A 20,222-nucleotide genomic window follows, 5' to 3' on the forward strand; every position below is an offset into this window, starting at 1 on the left:
GGCAGTGAAATGCAATGAACATGTTACTGTGGTCTATTGCAACATGATGTAGTCATTTTAAACAATGAAAAACACTCATCCATGTTTTATATTACTCAGCCACTCTGTCCAATGTAATTATCAAAAACCAATAAGGAAAAAGAGAATAGAAGAAAATACAGTCTAATGGCTCCTTTAGTTGAATACACAGAACTAAACTTTGCTCTTTGTGTTTAAGGTATGCAGTGCCAAATTTGTCTTGTGTTAAAACTTTGAATATGAGCCCAAAAACTAAATTTGTCTACACTTAAAATACCGTACAATTTTTTCATGCAATAATGTTAAAAACTTCCATAAGCTTTATAAAGATGCACAAGGTTCACTGTTCATGGGTTTTGGCATGAAGGGACGATGAAGTGTCTTCTTTGGTCCATTCCGTGTGCTTACTTGCCCTGCAAAATGGAACCTGATCATGATGCTTCTAGAAAGCTTAGCAAGGTTGGTACTTTTCCCCGTGTACATAAGTTGAAGCTTAAAATGCATTTGAAAAAACCTTATACTTTTTTTTTCTACCAAGCACTTCTTGCTCAAACTCTTTTTCAAAAAACCACCTTTGGGATAAATTGTCTGAGAGGCCCTTTTGATATTTTTTATTGCTAGATAGTTGACTAACATAAATGAATTATGAATGCCTAAATAACATAACAAGGATAACGACCCCTGCTTCCATTGCCCCAGTCATTTTCTTCTCAAATTCATGCTCTCCTCCCCAACTTCACAACATGCTTCACATAAGATGAAGAAAAGAAACATAATATTCATTCTTACCAGGACATTAATTATGTCGTTACTGGTTTTAGATGGAGTTTGGGGGGAAAGTGGGCTATGGAGATGAACCAGGGTTGATTTAAGCAACGAAAATGTTTAAGCAAGAAAGAGTTCCTCTCAACATGCTTGGTCAGAAGGTTCAAGAAAAGGTAGGTTCATCGAAATTGGTGACTAGTTGGGCTGCTGAAGCTTGGAGTGCGAGGTCTGGTTTAATGGGTTTGGAAAAGAGATGGAGGTTTGATGTGTGTTGGTGAAGTACAAAGGTGGATGGGGGAAATTATTTAATGCTGGAAAGGCGAACTAAGGATATGACTTATGATAGTGCACGAAATTGAGAAAAAAGGAAGGTGTCCTGATCGTGAATTTCTAGATTGCCGGTGCATCTTTGGTACCAGGAGCTTTCAAAATGGGAGTGAAGTGTGTGGATTGCAACATGACAGATCTTACTGGGGTTACACTATTTGTGAAAAACAGTGGAAGAGTGCCAATTTCATTAGCTCAGGAGATTAGTTCTTTTTTGGGACGAAGGAGGAATGGGAAAGAGGAAGGAAGGTGGAGTTGAATAATGAGTTAGCTCTCCTTGATGTATGTAATTTGCATCTCCTTGATGCCCTTCATACAACATCTTACTTTATCAAAATAATGAGTTAGTTTCCTTGGCTTTAGCTCAGGAGATTAGTTGGAAGCAAAAATCGAGGGTGTTATGGCTGGATGAGAGGGATTCTAATACAATTTTTTTCATTGGGTAGTTGGCAAATAGAAGGAGAAATTTCATTGTTCCGAAGTGGTAAACAGAATTGTGTACAAGGAGAAAGAAGAGATTGAATGGCAATCAAAGGGAGGATAAGAGAGAGTGGTTGGAAAGTGCCATGGGTAATAGGACTTAATGCATTCCACGCTATAATATCGTAGGAGAAGCAATTTTGAATAACTTAAACCGTACTTTTATCTCTCTAATAAATCTTAGCGGAGTGGGGTGGGGTGGGGGAGGAAGAGAAGGAACTAATGGGAAGCAGGGTTCTAGGGAGATCGATGATTCAGTTATTATGTTTCTTCTTTCTCTCATTTTATTGGCTCAATTAGCCTTTTAAGAGAAGAAACCATGGAAGAGGACAGATGGCATTCTTTTAAAAGTTTAGACTAAATGAGCTCCCAAAAATAGTTTGAGGGAAGAGCTTTATAGTAAAATTGTTCAAGAGGTCATAGTGCAATATTAAATACACTTGTTTACCCCAAAAAGTGGCTTGATAATTCTAGTTCATGTAGTGTAATTCTGCTATATGACTAACAGCTTATTATTTTCATCTTCGACGTCTCCCGTGATGTGCTTTTGTTGATTTGACTATATAGCTCTCAGACTCAAGACTAGCAAATCCACTGCTCCAGCTTCTATGCCCAAGTCCAGGTACTCGGTTAACAAATAAGGCCCCCAACCATACAATGTAAAGTCAAACTACCAAGCTCATTGAACATGTTTCTCATTTATTCTACCTTGCATACTCTAACTATATTGAAGCTTTATTCTCAAATTTCTGATGTTTATAATATCTAGGCTTAACAGAGTTAGAAAAAATTACTAAGTGCTCCTAATGGATTAATTAGAGAGAACGACAGATTATTGCTGGTCTTATTTGCATAACTTGTGCTTGTTGTCTTTTTTTACATGGGTTCATGCAAGAATTTGGTTTAATTTGAAGCTAGAGAGATAACCTATTGAAGTTTTTGGATGTAACTCCAAAACTAAAAATAAAATTGAAACAGAAATAGAAGGGTGTGGACATATGACAGCCAATGGTGCTGCACAATTGACTAGTGGTAAAGTAGTTTTTTAGAGCTCAACTGTATGAATATTCTTCAGAAATTTTCCAGGTTATTGATTTGGGATGAAACATCATTTAAACCAATTTAAATAGTTGTTGCATAAATAGCAAGTCAATATCTAGGTGATGAATCTACAACTACGATAATTCATTGGAAAAAATAGTTCAAAAGCTCCCCCACCATCTTTCTGTTATTTAAATTTGTTTCGACGATGGCCAAGGTTAGCCTATTTGTGATTTAGTTTTTTCGTCTATGTCACATGTATGTTACAACTTCTGATAGATCCTTGATCCTTCAATATACATACAAAGATTACAGATATATTACATAGCCATAGTTGATACTAGTAATACTCCAAATATGAGTTCACTAGAATCTTGCAAACTTGAACACATAATTGATTAGATTTTAATGTTTGAGATAGTGAGAAGCTATATATCAGCTTGTAGAAGGTCCAGTTATCACCATTCACCAAATGCTTAATGTTGAAGCTTTGTCATCAAATAATGTTGTCATCTGATCTATTTGTCTACTCAATTAAGACCCAAATAAATTGTCTATAAAATTGGTTGGGCATCAGTTTCTCAATTATGGAAAAATCAAAGTAATAGAGGTTTTCACCTTCCTTTTTTTGTTCTTTGATTCTTTTTGAGAAATTGCTCATCTTTTCTGGTATGCTAATGTTGTAAAATGGAATACTTCAAAGTTATTTTTCATGTGCCATTGATGTCGGTAGCTTATGTCAAGACATACATCAAAATTTTCTACAAGAAAGCTGACATTTGTCACCGACTGCTATGAGTAGATTTTTATGCAAGTCTTCTTCTCAGTGAGATGAGGTGGTAATGGATTTATTTTGAGGGGGAGTTTGGAATTTGAGAGATGTAATACAAAATATGTTAGTGGAATTGCACGCTCTATAATTATATTTGTGTAGCACATAGTGCAAATTAACCACCAGTGTCTTGATCATGAATAAAGAGGTGTTTTGAAGAGTAGAGGTTAAGATGAAAGTAATCATAAACGAAGTGGGGGAATCAGAGAGGGTAGAGGGAGAGATGGTGCTAGAGTAAAGGAAAATAAAGGAGGAGGTGAAAAATGCGTTAGCTTCCTTGAGGTAGGTATGGTTGGATCACAATGCTTGTTCTTAGGGGAGTTGTGACAAATATGAGGATGTAGTGCATGAGAGGAAGGATGATATTAAAGGGCCAATAAGAGGTTTCTATGAGTACTCATTTAAAGAGGAGGTGGATTGGAGACCTAAATTGGATGGATTAGCATTTAATGAAATAGGAAAGGATAAGAGGGTAGTGGTTTGAAAGAGCTATGGGAAGATGAGGTGTGGGAGACAGTGGAGTGTTGTGCAGGGGTAAAGTTCCAGGACTAGACGAATTTACTTTAGTATTTTCAAGCATTGTTAGAATATAGTCAGAGGTGAGTTGAGTCGAGTCTTTTATGGTGATCAGAGAATTTGAAAAAAATTCTCAATACTTCTTTCATTGTCATTTACCCAAAAAGAGAGGATGCTACTAGTATCAAGGATTATAGACCTATTAGTCTAATGGTAAGCATATAGAAAATTATATCTAGGATGTCTACTTCATGCAACGCTTTTGTGGAAGACAAATTTTTGTTAGATGCAACACTGATAGTAAATGAAATTGTTGACTTGAGGAGAAAGCTAGGGGAATCGGGGATTTTATGCAAATTAGATCCTGAGAAAGCTTATGACTACGTTAACTAGGAGAATCTTGATTTCATTATATTGAAAATGGGTTTCCTCATCTCACTCCTCTAGAAGTCCAGAACTACCAACGAAGCCACACATGTTGCCGTTCATAAGGACCGAAAACTTGACCATTGAGATGCAATATTTGATTCACTTCCTCCATCATGCACCAAAAACCCATGTCTTTTCATTCTTAAAAGAGATTATCCACAGGGAGAAAAGAACTGCTAATCAAAAGTATACTTTCGAGCAGTCCCATATACTTCATGCCTTTGTTACACGCTCCATTCAGTGTTATATGAAAGTTGAGAAAGCTTCAAGGGATTTTATATGGTATTCCTCAAGCAGGAAAAAGAAGTTTCATTTGGTAAATTAGGAGACGGTTACGACACCGAAGTGTTGGGGTGGACTTGGGATGAACAATTTAAAGACCTTAGCAAGGTGCTATAGGGGAAGTGGTTGTGGAGATATGGTGTAAAGGAGAACGTTTTATGGAGGGAGGTGATTAAGGAGAATATAGGGTTCTGGAAGTGGGTTGGAGGTTTAAGAATACCAAACTTCCTTATGGATGTAGGCTTTGTAGGAATATCTTAAAGGAGTGGAAGAGTTTAATGGGAATATACCATTTAGGGTGAATGATGGAAGTAGGGTAAGTTTTTAGGAAACATGGGAACAACACTTGGTGAATTACTTTTTCAAATATGTAGAGTATTTCATGCCATCATAAGATGTCGGTTCAACTGATATGTACACTGCAAGGTGGAGAAGTTATATGGGATCTGAAGTTAAGAGAGAACTTGCAAGTTTGGGAGGTTCCAAAATTTCAAAACTTGATTGGGAGAAAGTTTGAACGTATTGCGTGTTATGTATTACTATATATGTATTATTTTTATTGTTTATTCTTCCTCATTGTCCACAATTATTTGAAGAGTTGGTTCTATTACCTTAAGGTCATCTAAATAAGGATTGCCAGTTTCTTTTGGATTGCATTTTTGTTTGTTCCCGTCTCCTCCACTATCATTGACTATAATAGCCTTAGAAGATGTTTCTTTGATGCAAAAATCGCCTCATCCACAACGGCGAAAGGCGAGGCGACCCTTTACCGCCTATTAACTTTGTGCCAAAGCGATCTTTAAAAGGCGACACCATGGCGAAAAAGGCGTTGCCTTTTCTATCTTCTTTTAAAAAGGCGACCTATTTAGGGTTATTTTAAAAGGTAATTTTAGGGTTTTCTTTCCAAATCTGCACAGTTGCACTCTTAGACGGCGACTCCAACTCCAACCGGTTGATTCAACTAGACTTCTCCGGTGACCAGCCAGACTTTTCCAGCAACTCCTAAGTCCAACCAATACGTATTTCTTCTTCCTCCGTTTCTCTTTCCTTCTTCTTCTTCAGACTTCAGTGTTACTTCTTCCTCTGTATTTTTCTAACTGTTTGACTTTTGTTTTTTTTTTTTCTCATTCAAGTTCTAGACTTCTTGCGCCGTCCAGAACACTGCTTGCAAAAAGCAATTGTGTTTATAGGAATTGGGACATTGTGGCGTCCAGCTTACAGTAGGCAATGTTGTTTGAGAATATTTATTCTGTGCTTTATTCAAATGTGCAGGTTTTTATTACTTCTGGTTCCTTCAACTTTCTACCATGGGTGTGGATGAAAATTTTTTATACCTACACAATCAAGATAAAGCTCGACATCCCTTGGCTGTATCCAGACATGCTTTGTGCGATCTATCCAATGTTTCTCCAGTGGTTTTCCTCTACCTCTTAAAGGAATGCTATGCTTATGGTAAAGTTCTCCCACACTTTTTCTCTTCTTAAAAAAATGCTGTCTGGCCTAGTTTTGATCATTCCATAAGTTTTAGAAACTTTTTTCCTTAAACATTTTACTAGTAGATAGCTGATCGTTCTTTTGGTTATTTCTTTGTTTGTTGCTCAAATGACAGTTAGAACTTTTTCAGTATAATGATCAATTGATAAGGATTTGATAATCATTTGTTGGATGCTTAATACTTTTTTTCAAGAATTTGTATCATAGAAAGGAGGGACATGAGTTAAATCCTTATATGGTAAAGAATGAAGAACTGTCATCCTACCTCTGCTCCTCTGGTCAATGACATTCTCTCTATGCCTAAATAACCACACTGTCTCATGACTATTTAAATCTTTCAAACTCCAAACTGGAAGCAAAAGAATCCTGGCTCATGGATTCTTGTCATCTTTCTGTGAAGTTCTAGTCTTCAAAAAAACGTGAGATATGCTTATCGGCCACTGGTCCACCTTGTTGATTTGACCACCCTAATGATGCGGCTTGGTGCAAAATGGTGATTGTGAATACATTAGTGGATAATGATAGGAGAGCTGTAGATATTGAATTAACCATTTTCCCTCCAATGTCATTTGAGCAACATGATGATTTTAAGTGGACTGTGCTAGATTATGTATCTGTAGAATTTGATGATCTACAAAAAAAATAAAATTGTTGAGTGTTTTTTTTCAATACCTTTGGCAATATGAACTATGAAGATCTAGGTGTGATTTTCGTGTTCATATGTACGGCAAAGACTTTACTCCTTTCCTTCATCCAAAAAGGAATCGAGTCTATGAGTACTACTACTATCTTCTGTGGGTAGGAAGTTCATAGAATAGTTTTTGAGATGAATTAGCAGGTTTATGCTGCAACAGAAAAAAAGCTACATGTTAGTCAAAGTTTGAATGCATGAAATGATTTCTGACTTGCATAGGTAGGCCACAGTGGCTACAGACACAGGCTTATTTCTTACGTTAACAATCATTGACTTGTGACTCATTTAGCATCCATTGCCAAATTGTTGGTAATCTCTCAAGTTTCATTTGGTAAACCTAAAGCATGAAATCTTAGGGCAATGAAAAGGATCATTAATAGGTCTTGAAATAAAAGAAGTGGAAGTAATTTTTGTTTCCTTCTATGGATGATTATGGTGTAGCTCAATTTGGTAATATTTGATAATTATATATTTTCCGACAAGTTTTTATCCTTAATAGGAACATGCAAGGCGACTGCTAAGTTTCGAGTTCTACAACAGCAAGCGTATGGGTTTTTGTACAATGATCCCCAACCTGGAGCAGCCATCTTTGTTGCACATTGCCTGTATGTGCTGCCTATCTTTGAGTCACACTGTGAAGGATTCAGTCATTTGATAATATCCGCCCTTCGTCATTTCCTGAAAGTGGGAAATGGGATGAATGGTATTTACAAAGCTAAACTTTTGGCTGCCAAATTATTTCTTGCCATTGTTGATGGTACTCTGCATCATGAAGAAAGAGTCCTAGTCAAAATCCTTGAAGTTTTTGATGTCAGTCTATCAAACATAGAAAAAGCTATGTATGATGCAGATGAGAAGGGTCACACATGCCAGACGGCTAAGGTTTTGGTTGAGCAATATATTTCTAGGTTAGTAGATTCCCAGTCTTACATGACTGCAGTTTCATTGTTGGAACACTTTTCTATCCGGGAATCTGGCGAATCATTTCTACTTAAAATGTTGGAAAGCAAAGAGTACAGAGCAGCAGAAAAGTGGGCAACTTTTATGGGGAGGCCAATCTTATGCACCCTTGTCCGAGAATACGTCAACAGAAAACTGCAAAAGCACGCCTTTGATGTTATAAGGCAAAACAATCTTCGGGAGGAGTTCCCGGAAATATATCGTCAATACAAAGAAAGGCAAGTGGACTTCATCCACTTTTGTGTGACTTAACCTTTCAGCTATATTTTATGAACAATGCTGACTGAATGACAGTACTAGTTTACAGTAAACTGAAGAAGCTAGCAGAAAAGGGCTGCTGGGACGTTGCTGAGGCAAGGATATATGATGATCGACAACTTCTTGAATACTTGGCAAGTACACAGCTACATTAACTTTGTCAATTGCTAATTAATTTTAGTGCCATCAAATTTGTTGTCAATTGCTTGCTCATTCTTGTGTATTGAATTGTTGTCAAGATTTAAGTTGTTAGTACTCTTGAGAGGTGCTATACATAGGCGCCTAAGGTATTTAAGCTTCAGATTTATCTAATAAGTATATTATTCCTGTCAGTTTCTTGGTCTGATGAAAGGATGTGGTTGAATGTATTCCTTAGAATTTGAGTTCTTTTTATGTTATTGGGCTGATACTTCAAAGATCAATGTTCATGAGAGACAAGTTAAAAGTACCTTTTGACTTTTGCAATATGTGAATGTGCAATAACGCTTGAGTAAAAACTTACATGTGTTGTATTTGATAATAGGTATATTTGGCTATGGAAGCTGGTTACATGGAGAAGGTCGAGGAACTCTGTGAACGGTATTCCCTTGAAGGCTTCATAAATGTCAAAGGTACATTGGATTCCTCTACTTCGTGTTAAGTATTTAGTCTAAGCACTTTTTTTAAGTTTTTAGATTTAAAGCACTAATGAGCTATATTTGCTGACCTCTCCAAAAAGTTTTAATCTGCATTAATGTTGAATTAGTGTGAACTACAGGAAATTTGAGTCTGCTAAGATTGCTCTTTGACTATGCTTTTTCATGCTGCAACGCATGCATTAAATCTTTGATGAGATTCTCTTGGTACAAAGAAGTGTATGCTTTTGATCTATGATAAACTATTCCGAGATCCACCCAGTATAGTTATTCTGAAATGATGCGGTTTTCATTATGCTGCCTTTTATGTTGCTAGGACTTAGTTGATTATGTTTTTTTCCTTCTTTTAATTATTTCTGGATGTTGGCTTGTGGTTTATTTCAGAAGTAGTCAGCTCCAAGCAAATTTTCTTTTCGTCTAACTCCTATTTTTTTCTTACTTCTATAGAGCTTGAGGAAAGTATTCCAACACACCGATACTTGCAGCTTGATGAATTGTCAATTAAGGAAGTAGTCTGGGTAGATGAAATGAATAGCTTGCTGGATGCGACATGCGACATTGAAGAATGTAAAGTTGTGGGCGTTGACTGTGAGTGGAAGCCTAATTATGAAAAGGGAAGCCCACCTAATAAGGTATTAGTTGGATAAAATCTACTTTTTATAAGTAGTAGTTCTTCCCACCTCTTTATCTTGCTCTTTGTTCTTAAAGGGATGATAGTAAAAAAGTGTGTTCCTTGTTTCTCACGATCTAAAGAGGGATCTAAATTTACGACTGATGAAATGTCTTGGACTACACCACAATCAGCTTAACATATCCTGAAAAGTGAAGATATTTGTGTTGATTTATAACTACAATACAGACAACAGAATAGTTACTCTTCCCTGAAACATATTGGACTTTGTTTCTCAGTCATCTTCCTCTCCGTCCACTAAATATTTTTTTTGTTGGTGTTGAAATGGTAAGTTTTTATTCATAAACGGCATTAGAAATGTGCTGGAATTATGTTCATTGTGCCAAATGTATGAAAACAGAAGTATACCCTATCTAAATCGGTAGGGATTCTTGTGCTCTAAAATAGATTCAACTTCATTTACAAGTTCAATTTTACTCCCGAAGTAAAACAAAAAATTGGCTGTTGGCCTTTTATCCTCTGGATGTGATTGTGTTTATGATTCTTCTCTTTTAACCTGCCCTGATTCAGCTTCTCAAAAAATCAGCAGTGTTGTTTGGCATGGACCATTTGACTCCAACAAGTTCCAAAATAGCTTCCAAATCCTTCTTTTTTTTCTATTTTTTTTTATCCCTCCCTAGGAGCTCCCACCCCTTTTGCTCCCTTGGTAACTCGAACTCGCAACCTTCGGGTTGGAAGTGAGGGGTGCTTACCATCTGAGCAACTCCCTCTCGTCAATAGCTTCCAAATCTGATCTGAAATTGGACAGTGAAAAAAAATGCTCATTGCTTTCTATATCTCCTCCACATAAGTAGCACCTATTGCATAGAAAAATTCCTCTTTTCTGTAGGTTGTCATGGGTTAAAACATATTACGTGGCAGCAATGTGAAATATGAAACTTCATAAGGAGCTTTTGATCTTTAGATCTGCTTCCATGGCCAAGGCTATGGCCTCATGTGCTGCTCGTCTCTGGCAATAATAGCTCAGTAATAAGAATTAACAGTGTAGATGTCTCTCTTTCTCCCTCCATTATGAAGAGGGTTGATAAGAAAATGAGCCTAGAACCCCAATGATCTATTTGTAATTAATTTAGCTTTCATGGATTCGCCTCAGGTGACACAGGAAGAATGCATGTGAGTACATCCCATTTTATTCTCTATTCTTTTTGTTTGAATCTATTATTTACTCATAAAGCTCTTTGGTCATTATTACTTATAAGTCATGGATAGGTTCTGGCCTAATCTTGGTCTCCTTTTTGGTTAAATTTCACTTTTTCTGGGATCAGGCATAGTACATAATTAGGTGATTCATCCATCTCTTTATTGTCTTAGATAGAAGGTTCCGATTCTTCCGATGAACTGAGTTTAACAATCCCTTGCTAATATGGAAGTATTTAAGAATGTTAACTTTTTGTGTCTCTCGTGATGAACAAAGAGGTTTGTCTAGTAAGTAGACTTTCAATTCTTTTCTGTGCAATGTATCTCATTTTTTTGCAATGTGTTTGGTGAGACAATTTTGGAGCTAGAGGGTATTCGCCTTCTGTGAGATTGAATAAAGAATATCATGTTTCCTACCAATCTCTCTTTTAGTATAGTCTGGTTTGTTGCCTTTTTGTGCAATAACCTTTTATCCCTTAATTTCAAAATGAATAAGCTTTATATTCTTTGAATTGATTGTCCTTATTGTTGGGCATGATGGAGAACACATTTAAGATGAACTGACTTCCCGTGGAGTGAAGCAAATGCATGTTTTACAGTATAATGCCTTTCTATTTCCCCGTGGGACAGGTTTCCATCATGCAGATTGCTTCAGACAACAAAGTTTATATACTTGATCTCATTAAGTTATATGGAGATTCTCCGAATGTACTGGATGACTGCTTAACCCGCATATTGCATTCTCCAAGAGTACTGAAGCTTGGTAAGAGAGAATATTGTCCTGTTGGGAGATAACATTCTTTTAATCTGTGGGCATTTTCATGTTATAAGTTCAGTACAGCTTTTCTGCTCCAAGAAAGAAAACTAGTTGATTTTCATGGCTTCTTTTCAATCTTTGCACTACTTATATCAAGCGGTATGTGTCCATTAAGAGGGACCACTGATTTAACTAGATATTTGTATGGAACACATTCCTGGTTTTCTTTGGTATACCAGTATATTTTCGATCTGTATACTTTATTTGCAGACGAAATTCTGCAGTCATAATCTGGTAGTTTTCAGGTTACAACTTCCAGTGTGATGTGAAGCAGCTTGCTCTATCTTATGGGCAGTTGCAATGCTTCAAGCACTATGACATGCTACTCGATATCCAGAATGTGTTCAAAGAACCAAGAGGTGGTCTCTCTGGTCTGGCAAAGGTAATTCATAAATGTATTCTGCTTTCATGTTTGTCGTCGCATATATAATGTTTTCGTATCTATATGCAGAGTATAAATTCTTGTTGGTTTTGTAGTAAAGAGATGCAATATTAATAATAAGAACGATGAATGAATTTTAAGTTCTTGCTTTTATTTGGTTTCTTTCTTGATACAGAAAATATTGGGTACTGGATTGAATAAAACAGAAGGAATAGCAACTGGGAGCAACGGCCTTTAACTCAGTTTCAGGTAATGTGTACATTTTATAGTATCGCAGATAAAGGTAGTGCTAGTATGTGGAATACCTTCCCGCATGTATTCATACCTATTATGTGTATCGCTATATAAAGTTATACTTGTTGTAGTATGTGGATTGCTGTATTTTTCTAAAGAAATGTGATTAAGATGCTAGTGGCTTTGCCCTTGTGAATGTTATGATCTGGTCCTTGTGCATTATTATGGTTTTTAGCTCTGTAGTAATTGATAGTAATACCTTTTATTTGTTATGCAGCTAGAATATGCTGCTCTTGATGCTGCTGTACTTGTTCACATATTTCGTCATGTTCGCGGCTACACACAACCTACTGGTGACCAGGATGGGCATTCCAAAATTGAGTGGAAATCTCACATTGTATGAATAGAGTACCTCTCGCCTTTTCTTTGTTTTTCCTCTTTTAAGACGTCTATTTTCGTCAGGCTCAGTGTTCTTTTTGCTATGTATTACTTCTATCAATAAATTTTTGTATGCTCACCTAACTTGTGCTGGGTTTTTTTCCAGGCTTCCCACATTGATAATTCGAATTCGAAGATTTCCAAAAAAGAAGCTAAAAGGCGGAATGCCAAGGCCAAAACTGATAAAGCTCCACAAAGCGTCGAGACTAAGGAGCTTACTGAACAAACTTTAAGTTAAAGTTAGGAAATAAAGTTGTATGATACATCTAAGTTTTACTCACATGTAAGTATATTTCTTCTGAAAGACGCACACATTTACAGTTTAAAGCCTTGAACTGTTACAGGTTTGTGAGTATATATAGAACAGCAACGTTTCAGTTACTAATTTGGTTAAATTAGTTTTGCTTGGTTTTTCAGAATTCTATTTCATTTTTTCTCCTTGGGCCACTGAAAAGCTTAGATCCAGTTGATAATAACGTTTCTTTTAGAGCCATTTTTCATTATGCATTTATTACTTTATGTCTATCCATGGTCAATTTTACCACTGAATGAGACTAAATTCTACTTTCAAAATTTTTACACTTTTACCCTCTTAGTCATGAGAGTATTAATTTTCAACCTCCCATTAATCTCGTCCTCTATATATTTGCAGTCTCTAACATGCATTTCTAAAGCCTTAATCTTCTCTCCTCCATTCCTCTCTGTCTCTCTACCACAAAACCATCTCAGAGAGGAGGAGGAGGAGGAAAGAAGAAAAAAACTAATGGAAGATTTCACGTTTGCTCATCGGAGATATGTTAACAGCGGGCAAAGAATAGGAATCATCGATGACAAAGCCTATGCAGTTAATAACGTATACGTTATTCGAGCACACAATAATAATAATCATTTTGGGACGATGGATATGATGCAGCCATATTCTCAGAAGAATAAGTACGAAATCGCAAAGACGAGTTATAAAAAAGGAGGAAGAGAGACATGGTACTCGAATCCGGAGTTTAATAGGAAGAAGAGGGTGGCAAAATATAAGATATATTCCATGGAAGGAAAAGTTAAGAGATCTTTCAAAAATAGTTATCGTTGGTTCAAACATACTTGCTCTAGAATCATTCATGGTTTCTAAGCATGCCTTTTTGTTTATATTATATTCATGTATGTTACGTTGTTGTATTTCTCCATCTTCTTCTTGTTCATATTTTGTTTTTGTTTTTTCTTCTCCAAAATGTAATTCCTTTTGTGTAAAATATGGATGGATTGTGTGTAATTTTAGTTTCTATGGATCTTTCACTCATTTTATTATTCCTTTGTTGTTTATTTCTATTAGATGTAGGAATTACATAACTCACACCTATCGCCATATCATTAGATGGTAAGTTTTGATGGTGTGTTAAATCAAGAATAGGGCATTTCTAGGATCCTTTTCTGTTTTTAATTATTTGATGAATGAGTACTTCAACGTCTATATTCTTATTCACTTTTTTTAATAGTTAGATTAATCCAAATGAGGAGATCTGTTTCAATTGAGGTTTTTAAAAAATGGGTTTTAATTTAAGGAGTAGAAAAGGTAGTTGATCTATATTTGGTATACATATATATTAATGCCTCTTTTAACAACTAGGACTTCAAAGGCCATTTTATCCATTAAGAGGTCGTTTGGTACAAAGATTAATAATGCATGCATTAGTAATGCAAAGTTTATTTTTATCAAGTGTTTGATTTATTGTTTTTCACCTCATTTTGTGTTTGGATTAAAAATCTTCTTTCCGATTATACCCTTGAAAATTATATAACTGAGTCAATAATTGCCGGACAATATATATATATATATTTTATGACCTTCTAACTAACTATGAGAAAGAACAATTTTATTGTCATGTTTGCTATTTTTTCATTTGAATTATTTGAGGATAAATAATTTTGTTGTGTGTACGTAAAAGATAAGAAGCGTAAGTTAGCCTTGGGCCATAGATGCTCCAAGCCCAACACAAAACGAGTAGCACGGAACGTTGTCGTTTAAATAAAACTAGTGGGATAAAACTTCGAAATACAATTTTCGTAGTACGAAAAGAAGTTTTAAAATTGATTCTGAAGAAGGCAAATGAAAGCGCGGGAAAACCAACGACGGCCACCGCTGCGACGGCCGCGAAAGGCGGAGATTGAAGACGCTGAAGAAATGCAGGACGAAGATCTCGAGTTAGAGAAAGTTAGGCTTATAAGCTTAGCCCTTGAATTCGGATTTGATGAAGACTCCGCAAAGACGTGCTTGAATCGCCTCGTTGAGCTCTACGGTAAACCCTCCATTTTCCCATTCCTTACCGCCGCAGCCCAGAACTAGTACAATTATTGCTTCATGAATCAGGATTATATATGTTTAAAAGAAAAAATAACTCAAGTTATTGTCTAATTATGAAAAGATTCATGCAGGTGATTCTGACTAGGTTTGAATTTAGGCTTACTTGATTACATGGTTCTTATTTAGGAGTTTATTGGTGGAGCTATTACAGTTTTCATTATTTTTTTTCACTTGTGAAGGTGATGACGGGCGAGATTTCATCAGTGTGGAGCTCTGTGGAGATGAATTTCTTGCGTTGCTGGCTGAATCTATGCAAGACACTGAGGATTGGGATGATTTGCAAGCAATTGAATCAGAGGCTTGTGGAGCTCTAGCTGATATGTTGGGTAAGGGTGCTCGTGAGGACTGTGAAGTTGATTGTGATGAGGATTCTGGCGCCTATGTCCATGTTATTGAGGATTCACCCCAACAACAAGGGCGTGCAAAAGCAGTGCTGTTGGATTCTTCAAGTGACAGCGAAGAGATGGGTATTAGATTTGCAAGCAAAGAGGATCTCCCCTCTACCTCTAAGATTCGCCGTGATAGAATTCACCAGGGCATGAATCCACAATCAGGGTGCCGTGCCTCAACGTCGATGGTAGTACCTATTTAGACTTATGATCTTTTCTATCAACTGTTTTGTTTATTTCTTAAAGTATCAACATTTCTACTGCAGCATTGCATTAGACCAGTGGTATGTTGAATCGTCCTGTAAATTATTTCAAATAGCTGAGATCCAAATGAATGGCTATATGATATACTCTTAGCTGACATGTGATCACCCTTTATCTTGTTCTATCTGAACCAATTTATCTAGTACTGACTGAAATCCTCCTACTCCATGCTCTGCCCTTGTTGAAAGGATTATACGAGTGTGGTTACTGAAGGTTCATATTCATCGGTCTCCCCCGAAATGGAGTGCCCCTTGGAATCAAATCACAGGGACAAAACCCTTAGTTATGAAGAGTTGCAAAGGTTGGATGACATTGAACTGGCAAATGTGGTAGTATTTGGAAACAGGTCCTTTCGTCCTTTACAACATCAAGCTTGTCAAGCATGTCTTCAAAAACGAGATTGCTTTGTTCTTATGCCAACTGGAGGTGGTAAAAGTCTTTGCTACCAGGTAGATTTCTTTATTATACAGCTGGTCCTTTCCCTGAGTATTGTCTTGAGTGATGCATGATTGCAAGGACTTCTTGATTCATATTGAACCTGCAGTTGGTGAAATCTAGTTTGAAATGTTAGTCGTAGTTCCAATGCATATAAAGTTGCAGACTTGTCTGCCAAAAGATTAGAATATTCCGTAACTGGTCCTGTTGTTTATGTTCTACCTTTGGTCATACCAACTGATGTTATCTTGTCCTGACTTTCCTTGTGAGAAATCAGTTACTATTCACCACATCACACTGTGAAAGGTTATAAGACTGTTTATCACAGACACATAAATCATGCTTAAGGTAAATGTGCAAAAAAAATTTAAAGGATGTCCAGAAAGTGCATATCATCTTGCTTGAAGTATGCAATCTTTTCAAATATGGGATGTTGTGTGATTTCCAATTTTCTCACCCATCAACTTACCTTGGAATGTGCTGTGCAAAGAATCCCATTGAGTTGGGAAAAATTAGAAAATGATTGTGTTAGGAGAAGTGGTGAAAGATTCTTATTGGTGCATATCAAGTTCTTAAATTTTCTTTTAATAAATCATAATATTTAATTCATCAGATATGCTGTATATCTGTTAAAATATATATGCAGTGTGGTTTTTTCAACCATCATAATCTAAAAAGTTAACCCAGTCGCATAGGCACCAAGTTAACCTTTATTTAAACGAAAAAGTACACAAGACAGCTTTCTTGTACTATCATATTCTTCACGCTTCCATGGAATTTTGTCCTATCTTTTTATTCCACTAGACAACTAACCAAAAACCATATTTTTGTGGAAGGGATCTCTACCATTGTATGCTTCTTGTATCTGGGTTAGCCCTCTTTACAAAAAGAATACTTATTAGCCTTTCTGTGATCAATAAACTTTTGTTAGCACTTATTGAAACAAAAAGCAACGCAGAGAAAGCTTTACTCTTACTACATTCTTTAGGTCAAATGTGTGCACTTAAAAATGGTTTTCAAATGCTTAAAGTTCTTCACCTTTGTCGATATTTTAATTCAAGGCTGGGCTTTAGGACATTTCAGTCACCCATCAAATCCTACTAATTTGTCAAGACTCTGTCTGACTAGTGTTAGCATTAATTCTGTTTTCCTTTTCTGCTATGCAGCTTTCAGCGATTGTTCAACCTGGTGTTATGATTGTTGTATCTCCCCTACTTTCACTAATTCAGGATCAGATAATCACCCTTAACCTCAAGTTCGGGATACCAGCAACCTTTTTAAATTCCCAACAAACTCAATCACAAACTGCAGCTGTACTACGAGAATTAAGGCATGGTTTTACTTGTGTATCTTCATATCCACTTATTTACTCCTCTAAATTATGGACTTTCCTGATTGACTTTCAGGAGAACATTTCTTGAGTGTGACTAGTAATATACTTCTTGAGCCTGCCACAGAAGAAAACATGTTTTATGGTCTTCACATGACTCATGGTCCATAATATGCATACTCATGCAAGCCCCTACCATGCATGTGTTGTCAGGAATACTTACTGCACTTTCAGCAGGTCTCATCTTGTTTCCTGTGGCACCAGAACAAAAGAATTTGCTTGCTTTAAATACGCGCAAGTATGGAAAGCTTGGAAGATAGCTCTTGCAAATAAAGAAAATGGGGAGGCCAGCATTTATACCTTTATTGGTCTTTTGTCCTCATCTCCCCCACACACACACTTTCCTTTGGCTATGAAGTAAATCCTGAATGCCTTAAAACTTACACTTGTTTTCAGTTAAGACCGACTCTAATGACATAATTTCAGATCAAATGCCAAGTCATGACTATTCCGTCCTCTATTAAATTATTTTACTATGAGAGGCCTTTTCAAGTATTCGAATGGGCTTGTCAACTGAAATAGAATTTTATCTGATCTGACTTATTGGCTTCTTTAGAAAGTATTATCATTAAACCCCAAACTCTTTTCATTGAAAGTTGTAGCAGTTATTGTAATCCTGTCCTGAAATTCCTGTAGTTCGTACCTAATATCATATTCTGGATTTGCATCCTTTTTTCTTACTTCTAGGAAAGATGTACCATCCTGCAAGCTCCTCTATGTAACTCCTGAGAGGATAGCTGGAAATTTATCATTTCAAGAAACCTTACAATGTATGCATAGAAAGGTGAGTTTTTTGTAAGCATATAACACCACGGGTAGTTATTTTATCTTATTTAAGTCCAGAATATTTCTAGGTGGTGTTTGTAAATAGAAGTTTTACTGGACTAATTTCAGGGACAATTGGCTGGTTTTGTTATTGATGAGGCTCACTGTGTGAGGTATGCCCTTATTCTAAAATCATCTTAACTGTTTGGAGGTAAAGATGTAAAACTATAATAGTGCAGACTGATGTATCAGATGAGGGGACAGGAAATCCATCAAGAAACTATATCCTCTTCTTGTTGATGTTGTTGCTTATGTCAACCTTATGTTTTTTGAATACATAGTTTTGGGCGTTCATATATGTTTGGTAAAAAGAATCACGAAAGTGATTCGAAATTATGCAGTCCCTGTTTCAAATAATCTGATAGAAATAGAAAAACAATAGGCATGGTGTTGTCAATGGTTTAGCTGATTTAAGGTATATTTGATCTGTACTTTTACCTGTTTCTCAGCCAATGGGGACATGATTTTCGACCAGATTATAGAGTATTAGGATGTCTTAAGCAAAATTTTCCAGATGTTCCAGTGATGGCATTAACTGCCACAGCAACCCATGCAGTCCGTGAAGTAAGACAGCTACTTGAATTTGTTCTTTTGTGTGGTCTGGTTATTTTCCCAGTTTCACTTTTTCTGCACTTTGCAGGATATCTTGAGTGCTTTAAGAATTCCTCGTGCCCTTGTCCTTGAGACCAGCTTTGATAGATCCAATTTAAAGTATGAAGTTACTGGAAAGAGCAAAGAGCCACTCAAGCAACTTGGGAATCTTTTACTGGATCGATTCAAGAATCTATCTGGAATTGTGTACTGCCTATCAAAAAGTGAGTGTGTGGATGTCTCAAAATTTTTGAATGAGAAATGCAAAATCAAAACAGTATACTATCATGCTGGTTTAGCATCTCGTCAGAGGGTTGCAGTTCAGAAGAGGTGGCGCTCTGGAGAGGTTGATATCGTTTGTGCAACTATTGCTTTTGGAATGGGAATTGACAAACCTGATGTTGTGAGTTCTCGTGGACTATGATGTTTCTCTGCTTCTTTCCATAATATGACCTCTTTGATGACTGATGATGTTCCAAATATGACTCTTAATCAAATGTCATTGATAAGTGATCTTGCTACAAATATAAAAAACCTATATAGAGTAAGGCATAAGCCATAGAGGTGCAAGCCAGATTTGGTTAGCCATTTTAGCTTGAAATCTTCTATGAAGGTTCTTGATGTTATAGTCAGAGTGAAAGTTCTTTTCATTTAGAAGTTCCATTATATGCACTGTTTGCTATTTCAGGGAATTAGGTAGGGGACTGATAGTTTTCTGCATTTTCAGCGGTTCGTTGTTCATAATACAATGTCCAAATCTATTGAAAGTTATTATCAGGAAGCTGGAAGGGCAGGAAGAGATGGCCTTCCTGCTACATGTGTCATATTATACCAAAAGAAGGATTTCAGTCGAGTTGTATGCATGCTAAGAAGTGGGCAGGGCTATAAAAAGGAAAGCTTGAAGAGGGCCATGGAACAAGCTCGAAAAATGCAGAAATACTGTGAACTTAAGGTACGTTAATTGATATCCTATAGAGCTTTGGTGTCTTGCATAGTCCTCATTATTCTAGCTAACTCTTCTGTTACTGTACAGTCTCTTGAATCATCTCTATGTTGTGTACTTAATCATCACACTATCCTTAAATTTGCAGACTGAATGTCGTAGAAAATTGTTACTTGAACACTTTGGAGAGTCCTTTGACCAATATTCCTGCAAGAATGGTTCTAATCCATGTGACAACTGTCTCAAGTCTTCCTCGTGAAGGTTCTACATTTTAATCCCAAGAGAAGGCCACAGTACAAATATCAAGCTTCTATTGCTCAACCGCCAAAAAAATCCCGTCTGAAACATGTACACTTGAATGGAGATGGTGACTTTGAAAGTTTTGGGCAGCTATGTTATACATGGTTCAGTCTTGATAAAGTAAATTTGACATGTTTTATTATTGACTAGGGTAACCAGTTATATGGTCATCTCTTACAACAAGGTGCTCATCTTCAAGAGCAAAAGATGCATCTTGGAGTAGTAAGTGCATGTCCTGCACTTATGGCTCAAAGAGGTGAGAGCTCTTTCTTTACTGTCATCTTATATTTTGTCCCAAAGCC

The 20,222-nt window shown here is 36.5% G+C and overlaps 2 protein-coding genes across 2 annotated transcripts; both read left to right on the plus strand.

Moving 5' to 3' along the window:
- The first annotated feature begins 388 nt into the window (after positions 1-388).
- Positions 389-12,798, plus strand: LOC125815333 (uncharacterized). Its single transcript, XM_049494782.1, is given in 13 exon segments — positions 389-477; positions 2,158-2,212; positions 5,963-6,142; positions 7,378-8,056; positions 8,146-8,230; positions 8,620-8,707; positions 9,179-9,363; positions 11,190-11,322; positions 11,622-11,758; positions 11,934-11,958; positions 11,961-12,007; positions 12,270-12,389; positions 12,537-12,798. Coding segments are annotated over 13 exon segments (1,953 nt in total). The 5' UTR covers positions 389-390; the 3' UTR covers positions 12,669-12,798.
- Positions 12,799-14,479: 1,681 nt separating this feature from the next.
- Positions 14,480-19,926, plus strand: LOC125815332 (ATP-dependent DNA helicase Q-like 1). The gene is made up of 10 exons (XM_049494781.1): positions 14,480-14,718; positions 14,963-15,360; positions 15,625-15,885; positions 17,038-17,206; positions 17,954-18,045; positions 18,156-18,199; positions 18,536-18,650; positions 18,727-19,080; positions 19,405-19,629; positions 19,769-19,926. The coding sequence occupies exons 1-10, from the start codon at positions 14,529-14,531 to the stop codon at positions 19,877-19,879; spliced, it is 1,959 nt and encodes a 652-aa protein (XP_049350738.1). The 5' UTR covers positions 14,480-14,528; the 3' UTR covers positions 19,880-19,926.
- The last annotated feature ends 296 nt before the right edge of the window (positions 19,927-20,222 follow it).

This window comes from Solanum verrucosum, unplaced genomic scaffold (assembly GCF_900185275.1).
Source record: "Solanum verrucosum unplaced genomic scaffold, falcon-dt-bn FXZP01000261.1, whole genome shotgun sequence".
Classification (NCBI taxonomy): Eukaryota; Viridiplantae; Streptophyta; class Magnoliopsida; order Solanales; family Solanaceae; genus Solanum; species Solanum verrucosum.

What these genes read in the sequence shown, in the direction of transcription:
- LOC125815332 (XM_049494781.1), top strand. Translation starts at nt 14,529, where the DNA reads ATGAAAGCGCGGGAAAACCAACGACGGCCACCGCTGCGACGGCCGCGA. An exon ending in GTAAAAGTCTTTGCTACCAG is followed by an intron (nt 15,886 to 17,037) that starts GTAGATTTCTTT and finishes TCTGCTATGCAG; the next exon opens with CTTTCAGCGATTGTTCAACC. An exon ending in CAACCCATGCAGTCCGTGAA is followed by an intron (nt 18,651 to 18,726) that starts GTAAGACAGCTA and finishes TGCACTTTGCAG; the next exon opens with GATATCTTGAGTGCTTTAAG.